Consider the following 19,349-nt stretch of genomic DNA (forward strand, 5'->3'; position numbering starts at 1 on the left):
GAGCTCCTTTCAGAACCAAACAGCCACCTGCCAGAAGCATTCCATTCGTGCACTGAGTACCTGTCGAGCGCTTGCCACGTGCCGGCCCCTCGCGAGGCGGGAGACAGTCATTAAGCGTGTCAGTGCACACACGAGTGTGAAATCACAATCGTCATCAGTGCTCTGCAGTCCAGGCACAGGGACCGTGGGAGAAGGAACAGGGAGGGCCTTCATTTAGGGTGAGGGTCAGGGAAGGCCTCACTGAAGAGGTGGCCTCCAGGGCAAGGTGTAGAGGAGGCAGGGAAGAGGGCATTCCAGCGGAGGGAGCTCCCTGCACGGAGGCCCTGAGGGGCAGACATCCTGGAGCATTCTGGAAGTGGAAAGGAGGCCAGTGAGGAGGGGGGAAGCTCGGGAGAGGAAGCTGGGAAAGCCTGCAGGGCCTTGAAGTCTTCGGCGACAGGCAGGGCGAGTTTGGGCTTTGTCCTGAGCACAGGGTGAAGCTGTGGAAGAGTTTAAGCAGGGAGGGTGTGACCAGGTGGCAGCCCCGAGGAGAGGACTGGCTGGGCATGGGGGTCTGGGGGTGAAGAAAGGACAGCCCCGAGCACCAGGGTAAGGGCAAGACAGGAGCATAAAACAACCTTCAAACTCTAGTACAACAGAGGTCGGGGGAACCGGGGGCATCCTGGAGGAGGTGGCATTTGTCCTGGGCCTCAGGGATGACAGGCAAGATGGCCTGGGGAATAGCTTGGGCAAAGGCATGGCTGTGAGGGAGGGAAGGTTGGGTTTGATGGGCCAGAGGATGAGAAGTGACTCCCCAAGGTCACAAGGCCCCTTGGTGGCTGAGTCAGCAGTGGAGCCCCACCTCTGACGGAGCGGGGCTTCTGAAACCCAGCCGAGGCTTGGCACCAGGGCCAGGCATCGAGGAAGTGGGCTTCTGCAAACCTGGCACCCGAGGGTGGGCACTTCCTCAATTGCTGCGCAGCTGGGAGGGGGGGAAGAGGAAGTTCGGGCCACAGGCTAGACAGCCCGGAGGAGGAGCCTTCCTAGAGTGGAGACAGCGGGGGTGAGCCTTCCTAAAGGCAGCGCCTGGGGACTCCCAGCACCACAGGCTGAGACGCCACGCAGGGCAGGGTGGCTGGAGGAAGTGAGAGGTGAACTCAGCCTGGGCCTGGCTGGGCAAGACCCTCCTCCACCTGCTCCCCTGGACACTTCCCGCCATGGCCCTGGCCCAGCAGCTGCGGGCTGAGAGGTGAGTGCCGGGGCATTGGTCCCCCTGGGCCCCTCACTGCCCCTGGCAGGCCTTGGGGCCAGGGCCGGCCCTTCCTGCAGCCCCTTATGGACATGAGAGGCCGGGGTTGAGTCAGAACCCAAATACTCAGAAATGCAGACTCCTAGAAGTGCTTTAAGGAAACTTTGAGTTGCGGCTCACCACCCCCAGGCACAAATGAGAACAGCAAGGCTCAAGGAGGGGGAGTGACTGGCCAGGGTCACACAACAAGTGGGTGAGTGGGTGACAGTGTCTGGACGGGAACGCAGGTGTCCTGGGTCCCAGGCTGGGGCTCTTTGCTCCTCATTGTGGTCAGTAACGGCTTCCCATCTTCTGTTCAAACTCAGCCACAGCATCTGCTTTGTTCTCCCTGTTTATTCAGGGCTTGGCTCAAGGGCCACCTCCTCCACGAAGCCTTCCCTGAAGGCACCTATCACATCGCTTTCTGACCCCTTGCCCTGTTTTCGTTTTATGCACAGTCCTTATGTTACTGGCATGATATTATTTACTCATATATTTTTATTTTTATTTATCCTTGGCTCCCCTATTAGGAGCGAGCTCCATGAGGGTTTTTGTCTGTTGTCATCACTGCTGTATCCCTGGGATCTGGAACAGCGCCAGTATAGACCAAGTGCTCAATAAATGTCGCTGAGTGAATTAATGAATGGATCTTTGAGCTGGAAAATGTCCTAGATTCCTCTAGTCCAACCCCGCCATTGCACAGATGGGGAAACTGAGGCCTAGGGAAGATAAAGGACTCACTCGGGGTCCTGTGGAGTGACTGCAAGGCTGGGGCTTGGAGTGCAGCCTCCACGGGGCCCAGCCTCCGTCTCAGCAAGCACGTTCTGAATGTTTCCTCGGCAGTCAGGTCTGTGCTCTGGGCTGTGGGGACCCCGAGGACACAGAGCATGGCTCCTGCCCGCCTGGAATAGCAGGTGACATCTGGAGGCGGATGTCCCTGTCCTCTGTGTGGAGGCCAGCAGAGACGGGTCAGGCTGGTTTGGGCCTAAGTGGGCAGCAGAGGGCTGGCGGGGGGTGGGTGGGGGTGCCTGGGGCTGGAATTGGAACCTGGGGTGGAATTTCCAGAGGTCAAAGGTCGAGTGCAGGCTCGCGGGGCGGGGAGGTGCAGCAGAAGCAAACGGTCAGAATGGCCTTCGTGAGCCCCAGAGGGTGGTGCTGGCTGGGAGAGGTTGTCCAGCCAGACTCCTCCTTCCCGCAAGTTCTCATGTGAGACTGGCCTGCGTGCAAAGGCTTGTCCGCCAGCAACGGCTGTTCCAGGCTTGGGGCACTTCCTGCTTTTGGGGTAGAGGGTTCAGGAGGTGACGCCAAGGCCGGGCAGCAGGACTGTGGGTTCCTTCCCTCCCACTCCCTTGACCCTCAGAGGGGGACGGGGCCTGTGGGCTCCTGCACCCCGAATGCCCCACTGACAGCAGCCTGGCTGGTTCTGCTTGAGGCTGAGGCACAGGGCACGAGGAGAGGGCGCAGGTTCACACAACAGGGCTTTCTAGAACTCCAAGACATCCAAGGACAGAAAGGGCTGCTGCAGGGGTGGCAAAGTTGGCTTCCAACAGACATGTTTGGAGCACCTACTGTACGCAAGGTGCCAGGAACCTTGAACTAGCTGCCCTCCAAGGGCCCTTCCAACCCTCGGCCTCCCCTAGTGGAGACCCCAAGTGGAACTTTCATGAGCAGCGCGAGTGTGTACTGGGCCCAGCGTCCCCGCCGACCGGCCTGGGCGAGGTCTCCGAGGGAGCGGCTACCCCAAGGACTTCCAGTTGGGTTTGCTGCACCCCCGCTGCGTCCCTGTGCAGCAGCCCCCGTGCCCACCCCCGCGGGAGCCAGGCCACCCTCGCGCCGCCGACCAGGGGCCTCGCTAAACACAGTGGGGGTAGCAGCCATGTGTTGAGCGCCTACTATGTGCCAGGCCCTGTTCTGGGCGCTGGGGACACGGGATGAGCAGAGTCGCTGCCCTCCTGGGGAGTTTAGGGCTGTGCTTGGTACAGATGGGACCTCATGGCCGCTCAAAAGCATACCGTCCCCATTTCACAGGGGAGGAGAAGGAGGCAGCACACAGACACGAGTCTTCCCGAGGGAATCTGGCCTCCTCTTTCTAGTGCTGTCCCTGTGCCTGGACCCTCTGCTGATGCCGGCCCTGCTTAGCCCCTTCCTTGGCCCCCCACCCCAGGGCAAACTCACAGCCCCTCCGCGAGGCACGGTGTTCCCTCGTGCGTGTGCCCTACCTCTGTCCTGCTCACGTCTCATTTTCCGTCCCACGCTCTGTGCTCCCATGTGCTCAGCAACCCACAGGTCCTCAAATGTTCTCTCTTGCATGGCTACGGGCTTTGCACTTGCCGTTCCCTCTACCTGAAAGGCTTTTCCTACCATGCTGGGGCTGACCATTGGCACTGCCTCTTCCAGGAAGCCCTCTCTGACTGCCCTCAGCCTGAGGGTGCCCCACTGCCCTCTGACAGTGCCTGAGCCTCACTGTACACGTGCCAGCTCCCGTCTCTCCTGCCTGCTGCAATATTGATTCTCTGAGGGACTACAGTAACGGCCAGGCTCCTGCTGTAGCTCAAACACCATGTGCTATTCCTTTGTAGCACGATGACCATTCAAATTACATAGTCATTGGTTCAGTGTTCAACGCCTCTACTCTGTGAGGTCCCAGAAGCACATAGGTCCTAATGGGCTTGGAACACTGTCTGTGCTACATAAGGATTTGCTCAAGTTATTAATACTATTATTTCCGATGGGGACCCAGGCTGAGAAGGGCTGGGATTTACCTAAGTCCATGCGGCAAGCTGCTGGGAGCCAGAATGAGGGGCAGTGGAGCAGCGTTTGGAAGCAAAATTCTGGAGCTGGACTGCTTGGGTTCAAATCCCAGCTTCCCAACTCACTTGGCCAAGTTAGTTGACTCTCTGAGCCTCAGTTTCCCTGTCTGCACCAAGGCGACCTTGTCTTAGAAGAGTGCCTGGTGCCTGGTGTGTACTTGGGAAACAGATAGCTGTAGCTGTCATTACCTAACCTGCCTGACTCCCTGCCCAGGGCCCTACAGCCCCTCCCGGTTCCTTCCTGCCCCACCCGTCACACTGCGGAGGAAGCCACCCATGAAGGGCACAGCCTCAGGGGAGAAAGTGCAGGAGGAAGCTTCTCCCAAGGGTGTCACCATGCATGTGGGGAAAGTGAGTGGGGACATGGCCAGCAGCCACCGAGATGCCCTGGGGCTGGGGTGGGGGGATTTCCTCTGCCCGCCCACTGCCACCCTGAGTCACCTCTGCTTGGCAGCTTTCTGAGTTCTGATGCTGCCTGAGGGTCCCAGGTCATGCGGGACCCGCGTGGGCTGGGTCTAGGGTGTGGGGACCCCTGAGGCTTTGGACACGGCAGTCCCTGCCCTCGCCCTGTTTCCCAATCGCTGCACTGGAAGAATCATAACTGCTTCTTGTTTCTTCATCTGCCTACAGTTGGCTGGACTCAGTGACCCCTGGCTGTACCCTCTCCCTCTCCTTGGCCGTCTGCTTTCTCCCTCCCTGTCTGTCCCTCTCGGCCCCCTCCTCGGCTCACTGACCGCTTTTCACTGGGGGTCTGGGTCACAAGCCGAAGGCAGATGGTTCTTACCCTTCCCACTCCCGCTGAGACCCCCACACTGAGCGCCAGAGCTACACACCAGCTTCCTGCCAGCCGTCGACCTGGGTGCCCAGGAGGCCTCTCAAATCAGCATGTCCCAAACCGAGTCCATCAACCCTGCCCTATGCTCCCCATCCTGGTGAGAAGTGTGGATGTCACTCTTGACACTGCCCTTTCTTTCACTCCCACATCCAAACAGTGCCCAGTGCCTGCTGGTCGTAACTTCGGAACAACTTGCAAATGGGTACTGTGTCTGCTAGAAATGTATCGGGCTTCAGGGAACAGGGGAACCGATGGTGGCTTAAACAAACAGGGGCTTATTTTTCCCCATAACAAGAAGTCCAGAGGTCGGCCACGGCTGGTTCTGCAGCTTGGCGACTTCAGGACCAGCATCTCAGAGAGTGCTGTGGTCTTCCTCGTGGTTTTGTCTCATGGATACAACATGGCTGCTGCAGATCCGGATGTCAAATGTGCTTTCAAGGCTGCCTTCAAGGGAGGAAACTGTACTACTCCTGTCTATCCCTCAGGATCAGGAGAGCAAACGCTCTGGAGCGGCCGCTGCGTTAGGTTTCCTCTCATGTCTCATCGGCCAGAACTCCTAGCTGCAAGGGAGGCTGGGAACAGGAGCAGGATCATCATGTTTGGCTAGACCAACCATGACCTATCACCTAGGCGCACTGCCACTCTGAACACCATTGGTGCTTGCTTAGCCAGGAAGAAGCAGGGGACACAGCAAATGCTAACAGTATCTGCCAAGGGTGGTGGCCTTGTGTCTGTCCCTTCCTCCTGTCCCTGCTGTCTGACTCAGGCCCATGTCATCTCTCAGCTGGACCACATCCGGGCCTCCCAGCGGTGCTCTCTCCCCTAAGGGTCTGTCCCTTCCTTCCTCTCCACATGGCTGCCTCGGTCAGCCTCCTAAAGCCAGGATCATACTGAGTTTTACTTCCCTCCAAAGCCCGGCATGACTCCCTGTTGCCTATGGAGCTCCTGAGCTGGCGGCCCTTGAGACCCTCCTCAGACCGGCCTCTCCTGCCGGTTCTGTCTCAGCTCACGCCAGGTCTGGGCCAACTCCTCCGGCTATGCTGCTCCCACTGCCCGGAACACCCTGCCCCGTTTCCTCCTATTCCTGTTGGACCTTCTAGACCTGGCTCACATGTCACCTCCTTTTTGAGGATTCCCCCAGCCTGGGTGTAATCAGCCTTTCTCTCCACGGGGCTCACAGTACTCCGTCCAGGGCGCCTGTTGACTTCACTTACCCCTGAGACCCAGGGCCTAGGACAGGGCCGGCTATGGAGGAGGGGCTTGACACCTGGTTCCTGGATGCACGGCGGTTTGCTGGGCTATAATACGGCTACGGATTCATGGTCCCCAGCGTCAAAGCCTGTACTGTCGCGGCGTGGCCTGTGTCTGCTGTCTGTGCATTCCCGGCGTCAGCGACGGGGCCTGGCGCAGGAGGGGTCTGAGCGAGGGTGCCAGCTGCACTGCCTCACAGCCAGCGGGCCCTCGGCACACGGCAGGGTGATGACCAGGGTTTCTTTTCCGGCCTCCCGCAGCGACTTTGAACAGCTTCCGGATGACGTTGCCATCTCAGCCAACATCGCCGACATCGAGGAGAAGAGAGGCTTCACCAGCCACTTTGTAAGAGAGACCCCTGGTCCTTCACCCTCCGCCCTCTGAACCTCTACCCAGCTGACCTCTGAACTTTTACCCTCTGACCTCTGCACCCCCAACTCTCTCATCTCTGAACTTCTATCTCAGTGGTTCTCAACAGGGCTGATTTTACCCTTCATTTGGCGACACCCTGAGACATTTGACTATCGCATCTTGGGGCAGGGCTACCACTGGCACCTGGCAGCAGAGGCCAGGGATGCTGCTACACGTCACATCGCAGGACAGCCCCGCACAGAGTCATCCAGCCCCAGCGTAGTACTGAGGCTGGGAAGCCCTGTGCGTACCCTTTGCCCCCTGACCCTTCACCCTTTCCTTTTAGCTTCTGCCTCCGGTGTCTGAGCCCCCGCCCGGCTTCTGTCCTCCTAGGTTTTCGTCATCGAGGTGAAGACGAAGGGGGGCTCCAAGTACCTCATCTACCGCCGCTACCGCCAGTTCTACGCCCTGCAGAGCAAGCTGGAGGAGCGCTTCGGGCCCGAGAGCAAGAGCCCCCTGGCCTGCAGCCTGCCCGTGCTCCCAGGTAGGGGCCACAGCCCGCCCAGCTCCTTCCGGCTCCACGTGGAGCAGCCCCGAGTGAACACGACACTCTCGCCGCCCCACTGACGTCCCTCCCGGTGTGGAGGCCGCGACCGGTCAGTTCTCCTTCCGTGGGCTCGTCCCCACACCCTGCTCCTTCCTCCGTTACGTTTCCTTCAACCTTCTGTGGTGACAGCGTCTCCCAATCCCCTTCCCACCTTCCTGGCTCCTCCGCCAGCTCCCCCGCTACTGAGTCTGCCTCCTCTGCTGCTGCTCGGAGGCCGGCATCCTCCGGACAGGCCCCTCCTCTGTCTCCTCGTTCGACACGACACTCGCCTGGCCCGGCTGACCCCCCTGGGGTCGCCTTCTTGCTACTGACTCCCACATGTCTACCTCTAGCCCAGACCCTCCTGCCACCACCGACACCACGGCCGCCTGTCCCACGGACACTGCGGCCAGACAGGCCTCACGCTTGGGTGACTGGCTCCCCCAGAGCCCCCACCTGAAGGCTCCTGGAGGGGACATTTGTCTCTTAGTCGGTCACCATCAGTTTTCCCTTCCCCCAGGACATTCTGCCTTGCGTTTGAGGAATTGTTCCTTCATCCACTCAACAAATATTTATTCGTCTGGGCATGATTCTAGACCCCTGGTTCTTAGCTTTGGTGGCATATTGGAAATTCCCTGAGAGACTGAAAGAATCCTGATTCTTGAGAGCCACCCAGAGGCTCTGATTTCATTGTTCCGGGGTGACTCCTACGCAATGAGATTTTGAATGTGCAGCTGGGATTGACAGCCACTGTCCCAGGTGACAGGGATGCGGCCGTGAGCAAAGCAGGCCAAGAATGTGCTCTGGAAGCTAAGAATCCTGTGTGTGTGTGTGTGTGTGTGTGTGTGTGCGCACAAACAGGCAATAAACAAATAAAACAAGACAAATGTCAGCTGGTGATAGTGTGACTCAGAGAATGGAGTTGGGTGGTGGGATGGAGCCAGCGTGAGCGCTGCGGTGTGAGAGAAGACAGCTGGGCCGGCAGGGAGGGGCCCGGGCTGGGCTTCCTGGCCCGCACCTAGGACAGCTCTTTGCCTCCTCAGCCAAAGTCTACGTGGGCGTGAAGCAGGAGATCGCCGAGATGAGGATACCCGCGCTCAACGCCTACATGAAGGTATGGGGGGGCCAGGTCCTCTCGGCGCTTGGGAGGGCGTGGGGTGCTGGGGGTGGGTAGCTTGGGCACCCCCCCCCCGGGGCATGGCTTTGGGCACTGGGCTGGCTCTCCTGCTCCTACGGCCTGGGGAGAGAGACAGGACGTGTGCTCCGGGTTCTGGGGATCGGGACAGGCGCAACAGAGACGGTACAAGGAGCCATACTCTGAACTGACAAATCTTTACTTAGCGCTCCAAGCCCACACGCGGATGTCCGTGCCAGACGTTAGGATAAGCAGTGAATTCGATGCCGTGCCTGCCCCTGAGGTACCCACTGCCCGGCAGGAATACTGGCCGGTGGATTATGAAGTCACTCGGAGGCATATATATGTCTACATAACCGGGGTGTGGCTGAGCAGGCCACGGTGGCTCACACAGAACATCTGTGCAAACTGGAGAGGACCCCCTTCTGGCCAACACACACCCCTGCCCTGAGCACGGGCTGGGTTTCAGCTGCACTCACAGGACTTGGCTGGGCCCCCTAGAGTATTCCTCAACCTGCAAACTGTCAGCGTCCCTGTGAAATGGCGGCACAGAGGAAGGAACATCTTAGCGGCAGAAGCCAAGGTGGTCAGGAAAGGACTTCGCCAGTCAGAGCCATCCAGAGAAGGCGCAGTGTTCCTCATGAGGTAGTGAGCTCACTGTCACCGGGGGCAACCTCAGGAAGCTGGTGAGGGAAGCCCTCCTCAGAGACCACAGGCATCCTCAGGGCTGAGGAGCACTGAACTAGGAGTCTCTTTAGCCTTGGCTCTAACACTGACTGGTGGGGCCATTTGGGCAAATTGCCCAACCTTTCTAGGCCTTGGTTTTCCCATGTATGAAATGGGACAGTACCTCCTGCCCTCTGGTCTCACGGGAGTGAAGCTGGGACTACTGAGAAAAGGATGTGAAAGTGCTTTGTAAACTGTGAACCTGCTTCCAGACGTGAGAACTCTTGACTCCTAACAGGCAGGGAGCGGGAGAGGGCAGAGGCGGCGGGAGGAGGGAGGAGAGGGCAGGTGGCTGCAGCATCTGGGCCCTGGGCAGGGAGGACCGGGGAGGGAGGGGACCCGCACTGGAGGCATCTCCCCTCAAGGGGGCGCTGCGACAGCTGTTCCGAGAGGCTGAGGCTCCACCCTCCACCCTCTGGGCTAGAAGAGGGGCCTGGGCTCTGCCGGAAGGGAGGGAGGAAGACAAGGTGGGAAGAGAGGCTGGGCAGCTGGGGCTCTTCACTCCACTCCTGGCCTTCACAGCCAGCAGCCCAGAGGACCCCATCGTCTCTGCCTACTTAGGTCTGATCAGGTTCCTAGAAGCCTGAGGTCAGTCAGTGCAGGAATCTCTGCTATGGCAACCTCATCCTGTGCTTGCACACCTTCAGACACGGGGAGCTCACTATCACTCTGCCCTGACCTAGGGTGCGTGTGCCATTGTTGGGCAGCTATGAGAAAAGCCTGATTTTTCTGTAACTTCTACCCACTCATGAAGAATATGAATCATGTGATAATGACAACTGCGAAGTGGTTGCGAAGTGCTCGGGCTGGCAACCCAGAGGCTGTTGATACATGTCTGTGGATAAATGAATAGTCTGATTTAAGCCCCTCGATAACTTGTGAGTTAGATTCTATTATCCCCACTTACAGCTAAGGAAATGGAGGCACAGAGAGGTGAAGTCACTCAGTGTCACAGAGCAGTTAGGTAGCAGGGATGGGATTTGAACTCACATCTCTGTGACTCCAGGGTTTGAGCTCCTACCCGCTGTGCTATGTTATAATAAAAACAACAGCAACAATGATAATATCGAACTTAGATGGGCGCTGGCTACGTGCCTGGTGCTCTTCTAAGTGTTGTGCATGTATTTACTTATTTAATTTCCACAAGAGCCCATGAGGGAGGTGCTGTTATTATCATCCCCATTTTATTAATGAGCAGCCAGAGCCACATTTGCCCAAAGTCACCCAGCTGGTGCGTTGCGGAGCTGGGATTCGATCCCAGGAGCACCTGGCACCTTAAACACCTGCCAGGCTGCCTCCTTCCCCTCCCCGTATGACAGCCTTTTCCGGGCTCTCCATCCCCGGCCCCTCCCTGTCCTGCTGCCTCCACAGCACCCAGAGCCAACCCCAGATCTCATGCAGCAGGGAGCTCGGTGGGGACGCCGCCAGGCTCTGGGTGCATGAGTCCTCCCAGCTTCAGAGTCCTTGCATGGTGGTGGGTGTCACCAGCTCAGGATGGAACGAGAAGAGTAGAGCTTGAGTCCTGACCCCGCCACTTCCTACCTCTGCCCCTAGGCCAGCCACTTTCCCTCTCCAAACCTCAGTTTCCCCAACTGTGACATGAGATAAAGTACCAGGAAGCATTCTTTAGCCTGTAATGTCACCAAGTGTTATTAATTTGGGTTACTTTGGGAGCCTTCCCCCACTCCATTGTCTCACCTTGAGCTAAGGGGTAGGCTTTCACAGCAGATGGCTCTGGGTGCCCCAGCTCCGTCACTTGCTAGGCTGTGTGGTCTTGGGCAGGTCCCTTCACCTCTCTGATGCTAACTCACAGGTTATCGTGAGATGTGGCAAGGACACACATGTGGTACCCAGCGCAGTGCCTAGCACAATCACCACCAGGTCACGTTACCTGTCATCATTATTGCTGCTTCTGGAGAACTTTAGGGCTTTTCCAAATGGACTCCTCTCATGCCCGTGGTCCCTCCCAACCTTGGGCCCAGGAGCAAACCTTATGAAGTGTTAAACCTTCGGCCTGCTGAAGTTTTTTTTTTTTTTTAATTTACGTATTTCTGTTCTCAGGCATCAGGCTTAGGATGCATTACTAGAGAGAGGAGGCCGATGCCAGGCGCAGGGCTGGGCGTCCAGGTCTCGTGCTGACGCCGCCCGCCCTGCGCCCTCTCCCGCACAGGGCCTCCTCAGCCTGCCCGTCTGGGTGCTGATGGACGAGGACGTCAGGATCTTCTTTTACCAGTCGCCCTACGACTCCGAGCAGGTGCCCCAGGCGCTCCGCCGGCTCCGCCCACGCACCCGGAAAGTGTAAGTGACCATCCCCTGTCCCCTGTGCCAGAGCCCTGGGCCCCTGCTGGCAAGTCATCTCTTCCCACCCCCGACCCCCGGAAGGAGAGAAGGACTCGGATCGGTGCATCCCTGGACACTCCAGCATGGTTTGGTTTGTTAGGTGGGTTTGGAAAGTCAGGCTTTGGGCCTGGAGGGACACACAGTGTGTGTTTTGATGTGATCGAGAGGGCTGGAGGACAGGGACTGGGACGTTGACCCTGAAGGGTTTGGTGCCACAGCAACCACTGCGGATGGCCCAAGAGCTCTGGGTGCCTGGAAAGAGTGAGGGCAGAGAGGAGGGAAGAGCCACAGAATCCTCACACGGCTGCCTCCCCCTGGCTTGCTGCAGTTCGCTGGGGCTGGCTGTGGCTCTGGTTGCACCACCTTGGCCCCCACAGGACGCTGCTGCTCCTTTATTCCAAAGATCCCACCCCTCCCTTCCAGCCCCCTCCTAAACTAAAATCTGTCGCCAAAAATCCAAGCCACTGAAATTGTGCTGCGCTTCCAAAGTTGGGGTTGCTGCTACCAAGAATCCCGGGAAAAGCAGGACAGAGCCCCTGAGCCCTGCCCTCCCCCAGCTCCTCCCCCACCCTCCAGCCGGTATCTCCAGGTGCCCGGGCAGCTCCCCTGTGCACGCTCCGCTCCGTGGGTGCAGTCTGAATTCCATCTGTGCCACGTGGCAGCCAGGGGCCCTGAAGCAGGATACCTCACCTCCCCAAGCCTCAGTTTCCTCAGCTGAAAACACAGAATAACAATTACATCAGAGGTTGGAAGCAGGGAGCAGAAGCGAGAGCAAAGGTGAAAGGTTTGTCAGGTTAAGGGCACCGAGAAAACATGCGTCCTCCTCCCCCGTGCTCACCGAGCCTCAGCCTCCTGGTCCACGGAGAGCAAGGAGCGTCTCTGGGGTGAAGCCCACTTGGTCGCGATGGATTATTATTATTTTTTTTTTTGATGAGCAGCTGAATTTGATTTGCTAGGATTAATAAAAAAATAAAATATTAAAAAAAAAAAAAGAGTGTAGAGTGATCCCGCCTCCAGGGCGGATGTGAGGGTTCAGGGCCCAGTGTGCTGGCTCAGGGGAGCACCCGTAGCTGTGTTTGAACACCCTCTCCTCTCCCGCCTCTCTCCACCCCTGGCGAGGGTCTCCTCTGGGTGCAGATGCAGGGAGCTGGGCCCAGAGAGAATCTCAAGTCTTCTCTCTCCACAGCAAGAGCGTGTCCCCGCACGGTGCTGGCTTTGACCGCTTGGCAGCTCCGCGAGCAGAGGTACCCGCGCCAGGCCCTCCCCCTCAGGCAGCAGGCTTGCTCCACCTGTCTGCCACCAAGCCCCTCCTGCTGGGCGCCGCTGTGTCCCCGGGGTGGTGCTGGGCACTGGAGGAAGTAAGGGGCTGCAGCCCCAGCCTTGACACAGGGACCCCCGCCCAGCTGAGGGGAGGGAATGTGACCGGCATGGAGAGGCTAAGGGGAACCCACGGCTCGGCCAGCTCGCCCTGGACGCCTCTGGGCCGGCCCTGCCTTGGAGACTGAAGTGGCAGGGAGGACTCAGACGAGGCCCTGCCTTTGAGGAGCTCCCAGCCCCTCGAGGACACATTTACATATGAGCGTCTTAAAGTCAGTCTGGCAGAGAGCAGCTGGGGGTTATGGGAGACCTGGAGCCCACACGAGGCCTGGGGCTGGGGAGGTGCTTGGTCCTTCCCCTGTGTGCTCATCCCGCCATTCTGGAGTCAGGGAGACCCGGGTTTGGGCTCCAGCTGCTCCACTAACAAATAGGGTGGCCTCAGACAAGTCACTCATCCACCGTGAGCCTCAGCTTCCTCATCTGTAAAATGGGACTCCAAAGTAGGTAAGGCACTTCAGTATGTTTCCTCCCTCCCTCCTTACCCTGCCCTTCTCCTCAGGCCATGTTTGACTTCACTGGGAACAGCAAACTGGAGCTGAGTTTCAAAGCTGGAGATATGATCTTCCTTCTCAGTCGGATCAACAAAGACTGGCTGGAGGTGAGTTTGGAGGTGAGGGTGGAGGTGAGTTTGGAGGTGAGGGAGGAGGTGAGGTTGGAGGTGAGGGTGGAGGTGAATGTGGAGGTGAGGGTGGAGGTGAGTGTGGAGGTGAGGGTGGAGGTGAGTTTGGAGGTGAGTTTGGAGGTGAGTTTGGAGGTTAGGGTGGAGGTGAGTTTGGAGGTGAGGGTAGAGGTGAGGATGGAGGTGAATATGAAGGTGAGGGTGGAGGTGAGGATGGAGGTGAGTATGAAGGTGAGGGTGGAGGTGAGGGTGGAGGTAAGGGTGGAGGTGAGCTAGCTTTAGGTGTGGTGGGGGCAGAGACTGAGGAGGGGTCCGGGAAGAGATGCTGTCTGAGGATGATACTGAAGACGCAGGCAGGTGGGGAAGCCTGCAGGAACGCAGACACTGGGGAGGCAGGTGTGTGGCAGGAGCAGAACATTCTGGAGCCCATGCACCTGCCTTTGGTTCTGACCCCGACAAATGGGTTGCGTCTGATAAGTAAGTTAGCCTACTGAGTGTAGTTTCTCGGTCTGTGACAGCGTTTCTCTGCAGTGGCACTATTGACATTTGGGGCCAGATAACTCCTAGAGGTGGGGCTGTCGGGGGCATCGCGGGGTGTTTAGCATCCTCCCTGGGCTCTCCGCTAGATGCCAGCCGCACCCCTCAGTTGCAGCAATCACGCAGGTCTCCAGACATCTGCTTGTCGGGACAATCTCGCCCTGGTTGAGAACCACTGGTCGGTCATACAGGATAACGTCACTTACCTTGGAGGCAGCAGTAAGAGATCATAATGAAGAGTGTGAGCTCTCGAGAGTGCCTGTCTCGGTCACTCTCTAGCACTATCTTTATTTTTTATTTTTTTACTTCTTTTGAGACAGAGTCTCACTCTGTCGTCAGGGCTAGAGTGCTGTGGCATCAACCTAGCTCACAGCAACCTCAAACTCCTAAGATTAAGCGATCCTACTGCCTCAGCCTCCCTAGTAGCTGGGACTACAGGCATGTGCCACCATGCCTGGCTAATTTTTTCTATTTTTAGTAGAGACGGGGTCTCGCTCTTGCTCAGGCTGGTCTTGAACTCCTGCCCTCAAGCCATCCTCCTGCCTCGGCCTCCCACAGTGCTAGGATTACAGGAGTGAGCCACAGCGCCCAGCCCCTAGCGCTATTTTTAAACAGCTTTGTGGCCTGTTGGAAACTTGCTCAATCCCACAGTTTCCTTTTCTGTAAATATTTCTTCATCGGGTTCCTGGAAGGGTAGAGGGGATGCAAGACGTGCCAGGCGTGTGCACGGAGAGCCTGGATGCACGGCGCCTGGCTGGGCGCAAGGGTGCTTGGGAGACTTAAGTGAGCCTCAAAGCCTGTGCCTGTCCCGGTCACTGCTTTGTCCCGGCATGGCCCGCAGAAGGGCTCCAAGCTGACTCAGGGAGCAGAGATAGGAAATCACTGCGCGGAGGCTCTGGGCTGGGCCAGCCTTTGCTTTGGGTCTCGTGTTATTCAGATTCTGTGCTCCTGCCAGGGTCGGGGGTGTCTGACGGAGATTCTGGGACAGGTTCAGAGGCAGGGCCAGCCCAGGGGTCTTGGGACCATCGAGGGTCAAGTCGGGTCCCTGGTGTCCGTGGGCTGGAGAGGAGTACGTGGCGACTGGTCTAGCCGATTAGCAGCTTCGATTTTACCCTAATTCTGGAGCTCTGTCTCGAGAACTCAACAGCTCTGACAGCTGCCTGACAGCCGTCCCTGGGTCACACTCCAGAAACAGGAAACGTTTGCTGCCTTCCTGTTTTCTGGAAAGTCCTGCCTGTCAGTGTGCTGGCTAGTCTCTGGCCAGTCTCTGGCCTCAGGTTGGAGGAGGGGCAGGGGAGCAGGAAGGAGACCATGCTGAACCTTGGTTTATATGTCTGTGAAGTGGCATGTCAATAATCCACCTTGCACTGGGTCACTGCGAAGATTAGGAAAACCCGTGTGCAAAGCCCAGGCAGCGGCTGGGAGAGAGGCCTGGGCTGGGGGAATAGAGTTCTGGCTGCTTGGTCTAGAGGAGGGTCTCGGTGGTATCTGTGGAATGAATGAATGAATGGGAGTCACCCGCAGGCCCTTCCCCACCCCTCATCCTCTCCCTGCCCTGTTCTGCTTTCCCGCTTAACACCTACGCCATCGGCTTGCCACAGAGGTCACCGTTTATAGGCACCACCCGTCATCCTCCATTGCGATGGGAACTCCACGAGGACAAGGACTTGGATCTATATTGAGAGTCCAGCGCCTGCCACAGAGCTGGTGCTCAGGAAGTCTTAGTGGAATGAATGCGTGAATGAATGGGGTGAAAGCAGCTGTCCAGATAAATTCAGATCGTGAGCTGTTCTAAAAGCAAAATAGAAGCCTTCTTAAGGTGGAGGGCCAGGCTTCCTCCCTGGTTCTCCTCCCTCTAGATGAGGTCAAGGGCACCCAGACCTCACTGCCTTTCCCATCATCATAAAGGGGCCGGGGACCCGGAAGCACAGCCCCGTTGCTTCTCCTCTCGCCCACCGCATCCTTCTCTTCCTCCCCAGGGCACTGTCCGGGGGGCCACGGGCATCTTCCCACTTTCCTTCGTGAAGATCCTCAAGGACTTCCCCGAGGAAGACGACCCCACCAACTGGCTGCGCTGCTACTACTACGAAGACTCCATCAGCACCATCAAGTTTGTGGCCTGCTGGGGGGAGGGGCCTGCCACCCTTCCTGCCATCCCTACCACCACCATCCCCCACTCCACATGCCCATGTGTTCCTCCCCAGCACCAAAGCCCGCAGTGGCTCCCACTGCCTTCCGGATAAGTGACTGCCCAGGTCCAGCACGGCCTGGCCGGCCTCTCTCGTGCCCCCGTTTCCAGCCTGCGGCCCCTCACCCTGGCCTGTTGCCCCTCTAGGGACATCGCCGTGGAGGAAGACCTCAGCAGCACTCCACTGTTCAAAGACCTGCTGGAGCTCATGAGGTGAGGGACTGCGGGGGAGGCAGAGACCCTGCAGGAAGAAGGACCAAGTGTTGGTGGCGAGCTGCTTGGTGCTTTGCACCACGGCCCAGCCCTGCAGGTCGGGTGTCATCTCCCCAAGCTGGAGACGAGCCGGGAGCTGCAGAGAGTTAAAGGGACCTTAGCCGAGGCCACACGGTTCATGAGTCTAGACCTAGACCTGCGGCTACAGCCAAAGTCTCTCTGGCTAGAAGCCTTGGACTTGGACCCTCCACCATCGGGGAGCTCACTGCCTCCCAAGGCCCACGTGGTTGTTGGACAGTTATCGTACAGCATGGTGATAGCATTGTCGAATGTCTAACTATGAAAGTACTACCTGCTCATTACAAAAACAGAAATATCAGTAATCATGTCACAAAAATGTAAAGAAGTGAAATCACCTCATACTTTTACTCCTCTCATGCTTTGATGTACAATCAGATTGCTTCAGTATACACACCACGCGCGCGCGCGCACACACACACACACACACACACACACGCTACGTTGGTGACATGGAACCTTCTGTGGCCACACCCTGATTACCGTAGCCATGACCTTTTGTTAGGATTTCTTCCACTTGTTTACTGCTGTAAACAATGTTGTTATGCCTATCTTGGTTCACCTATTGGATGTCTTGTCTGATTATTTCCTTGTGACCATTTTCAAGAAGTGGAACTTTGGGATCAAAGTGTTTGCAAACCTGTTAGGTTTCTGGCTCATTTCGCCAAATTCCCTGTAGAAAGTTCAGATCAAGGTTGACACTTGCCAGCCCAGTGGGAGAGTGCCCATCGTCCCCACCCACCGCACACAGTTCCATCCGACCAAGTTCTCCCCAACAGGCTCGCGCAGGTATCTCTCCTGGGCTTTCCTCTGCCCCGCTCTGTGCCCCGCCAAGCCCAGCCTCTTCCTCACGACACGCATTTATGCACAAGACATTCCAGGCTAATTTATTGTGAAAGTCCCTTCTCTCCTTTGGGCCTCAGTTTCCCCATCTGTACAATGGGAGGTGGGACTACTTGGGTGAGAAGGGCCTGTGTCAAGCTCTGATCTGACCTTTTCTGTGGTTTAAATCCAGGCTGTGACACTCTCCCTGCCCGGGGTTTTCTCTTCGGGCCTTGATCAGCCCTGACCTTTTCCACGCAGGCGGGAGTTCCAGAGGGAGGACATCGTCCTAAACTACCGGGACGCTGCGGGGGACCTGGTCCGGCTGCTCTCAGATGAGGACGTGGGGGTCATGGTGAAGCAGGCTCGAGGTCTCCCCTCCCAGAAGCGCCTGTTCCCCTGGAAGCTGCACATCACCCAGACGGACAACTACAGGGTCTATAACACAGCGCCCTGAGCTGACGGTGTCCCTGGGGCAGTGAGGGGACACCTGGCGAAGAGCCTCAGCGGCAACCAGGACGGGAAAGCTGGGAGGATGGCGCAGACTTCTGGCTCCAAGGCTGACGGACCTGCTGGGCTTGGCTCACGTTCGTTTGTTTCTTTTCTTCACCTCTGAATTAAATAAACCATTTTATGTGGGGAAAATGGGATCTTTTTGCAGGAAGAGAAAAGAAGGAGTAAAATACCATCTAATGAGCAGCAACTGGGGGCCATTTATATCTGGCGGGGGCCCTGGCTCCAGGCCACCGGCCCAGCCACCCCATGTCCCCACCCTGTCCCTGTGTGTGAAGCCCAGCCCTGCTGCCCACTTCAGTCTGCCCCTCTCGCTCCCTTTTCCTGGGATTGGCACCTGCTCCTGGTACCGTCTGGGGTCACACCGATGCCAAGTCCTCTGCTGAGTGAGGAGGGTTGGGAGCCCTCCTCGGCCCTCCTGTTCCTGCTGCTCTGCAGGGGACAGGGGACAGGGGAAGACGTGGGGTTCGGGGCTGGTTGTGGCCACTGTACACAGGGGAGACGGGGGAGGACTCTGGTCCCATGGGGAGGAGGGGGAAGCAGCACGATGGGATCCTCCTCCATGAGCTGAAGCTCCTTCCATCCTAATCCTTTGAAAACCACACAGGTGTCTCCTCCAGAAGCATAGTGTGAGGACCTTCACGGACCCTCTCCCCAGGGAGACAACCGTTTAACTGATAAAAAAAAAAAATACTTAAAATCAACTAAAGTCTCTGGAAATTGTCCTAATTGTATAGCAAGTGGAGAGACATTTATTCAAGAAGATCAGTAAATCCCAGGAAGAACAGTGACTCTGTGGCATTTGAGCCACCACATGCTCCCCCTGCCGAGCTCCACGTGACAGAAACTCCACTGCAGACTCTCCACTCTGGGGGGTGCAGCCGAGAAAATGGGGCCCCCTCATCCCTCGGCTGCTGCCTTTCTGCAGTCTCAGCCCAGTGGGGCCGGCGCCGGTGTCTCTGCCTCACGACCTGTGCTGCAGAGGTGCTGTGCCAAGCCATCATGCCGGGAGGACTGAGTTTCCTGGGGTCGCTGTAACAAAGTGCCACAAAATGGAGAAAACAACAGAAATGTCTTGTTGCACAGTTCTGGGCGCCGAGAGTCAGAAATCAGGGTGTTCACGGGCTCTGCTCCCTGCGGGGAAACCCTTCCTTGCTTCTGCCCAGCTGCTGGTGGCCTGTTGGCAATCTGTGGTGCTCCCCGCTGTGGCTGGGTCACTTTGCCTCCACGTGGCATCCTCCCTGTGTGTCTTTACCCCGTCTTCCCTCTGTGCACATCTGTCTCTGTGTCCAAATTCCCCCCTGTAACAAGGACTCTGGTCATGTTGGATTAGAGCCCACTCTACTGACCTCATTTTGACTTGATTACCTCTGTAAAGACCCTATCTCCAAATAAGGTCACACTCTGGAGTACGAGGGGTTAGGACTTCAGCTTGTCATTTTTGACTTGAACATCACAGTTCGACCCCTTGCACTCCCTTTACCCTCTCGGCTCCCACCACAGGACATGTTTTTCACCACAGGCGCAGCAGGCCAGGGGTGCTGGACCCCAGTTCCCCTGCAGGGCGGAGGTTCCCCGCTGTGAGGGGCAGCCTGAGATGAAGGGATAACCGCCCCCAACCCCCAACCCCCGCCCAGGGCCCACTCCCAGAGCAGGACGTCACTCCAGGAGCAGCGGGCCGATTGCCCTGCCCGCTCCGGT

The 19,349-nt window shown here is 57.7% G+C and overlaps 1 protein-coding gene across 1 annotated transcript; it reads left to right on the top strand.

The window, feature by feature from the left end:
* The first annotated feature begins 1,024 nt into the window (after window positions 1-1,024).
* Window positions 1,025-17,784, top strand: NCF4 (neutrophil cytosolic factor 4). Its single transcript, XM_069490487.1, has 10 exons — window positions 1,025-1,228; window positions 6,424-6,508; window positions 6,908-7,058; window positions 8,144-8,214; window positions 11,132-11,259; window positions 12,488-12,545; window positions 13,178-13,276; window positions 15,814-15,944; window positions 16,170-16,235; window positions 17,397-17,784. Exons 1-10 carry the CDS (start codon window positions 1,197-1,199, stop codon window positions 17,590-17,592), a joined length of 1,017 nt encoding a protein of 338 aa, XP_069346588.1. The 5' UTR covers window positions 1,025-1,196; the 3' UTR covers window positions 17,593-17,784.
* The last annotated feature ends 1,565 nt before the right edge of the window (window positions 17,785-19,349 follow it).

This window comes from Eulemur rufifrons, chromosome 16 (genome assembly GCF_041146395.1).
Source record: "Eulemur rufifrons isolate Redbay chromosome 16, OSU_ERuf_1, whole genome shotgun sequence".
Taxonomy (NCBI): Eukaryota; Metazoa; Chordata; class Mammalia; order Primates; family Lemuridae; genus Eulemur; species Eulemur rufifrons.

What these genes read in the sequence shown, in the direction of transcription:
- NCF4 (XM_069490487.1), top strand. Translation starts at nt 1,197, where the DNA reads ATGGCCCTGGCCCAGCAGCTGCGGGCTGAGAG. An exon ending in TCAACAAAGACTGGCTGGAG is followed by an intron (nt 13,277 to 15,813) that starts GTGAGTTTGGAG and finishes CTTCCTCCCCAG; the next exon opens with GGCACTGTCCGGGGGGCCAC. An exon ending in GACTCCATCAGCACCATCAA is followed by an intron (nt 15,945 to 16,169) that starts GTTTGTGGCCTG and finishes TTGCCCCTCTAG; the next exon opens with GGACATCGCCGTGGAGGAAG.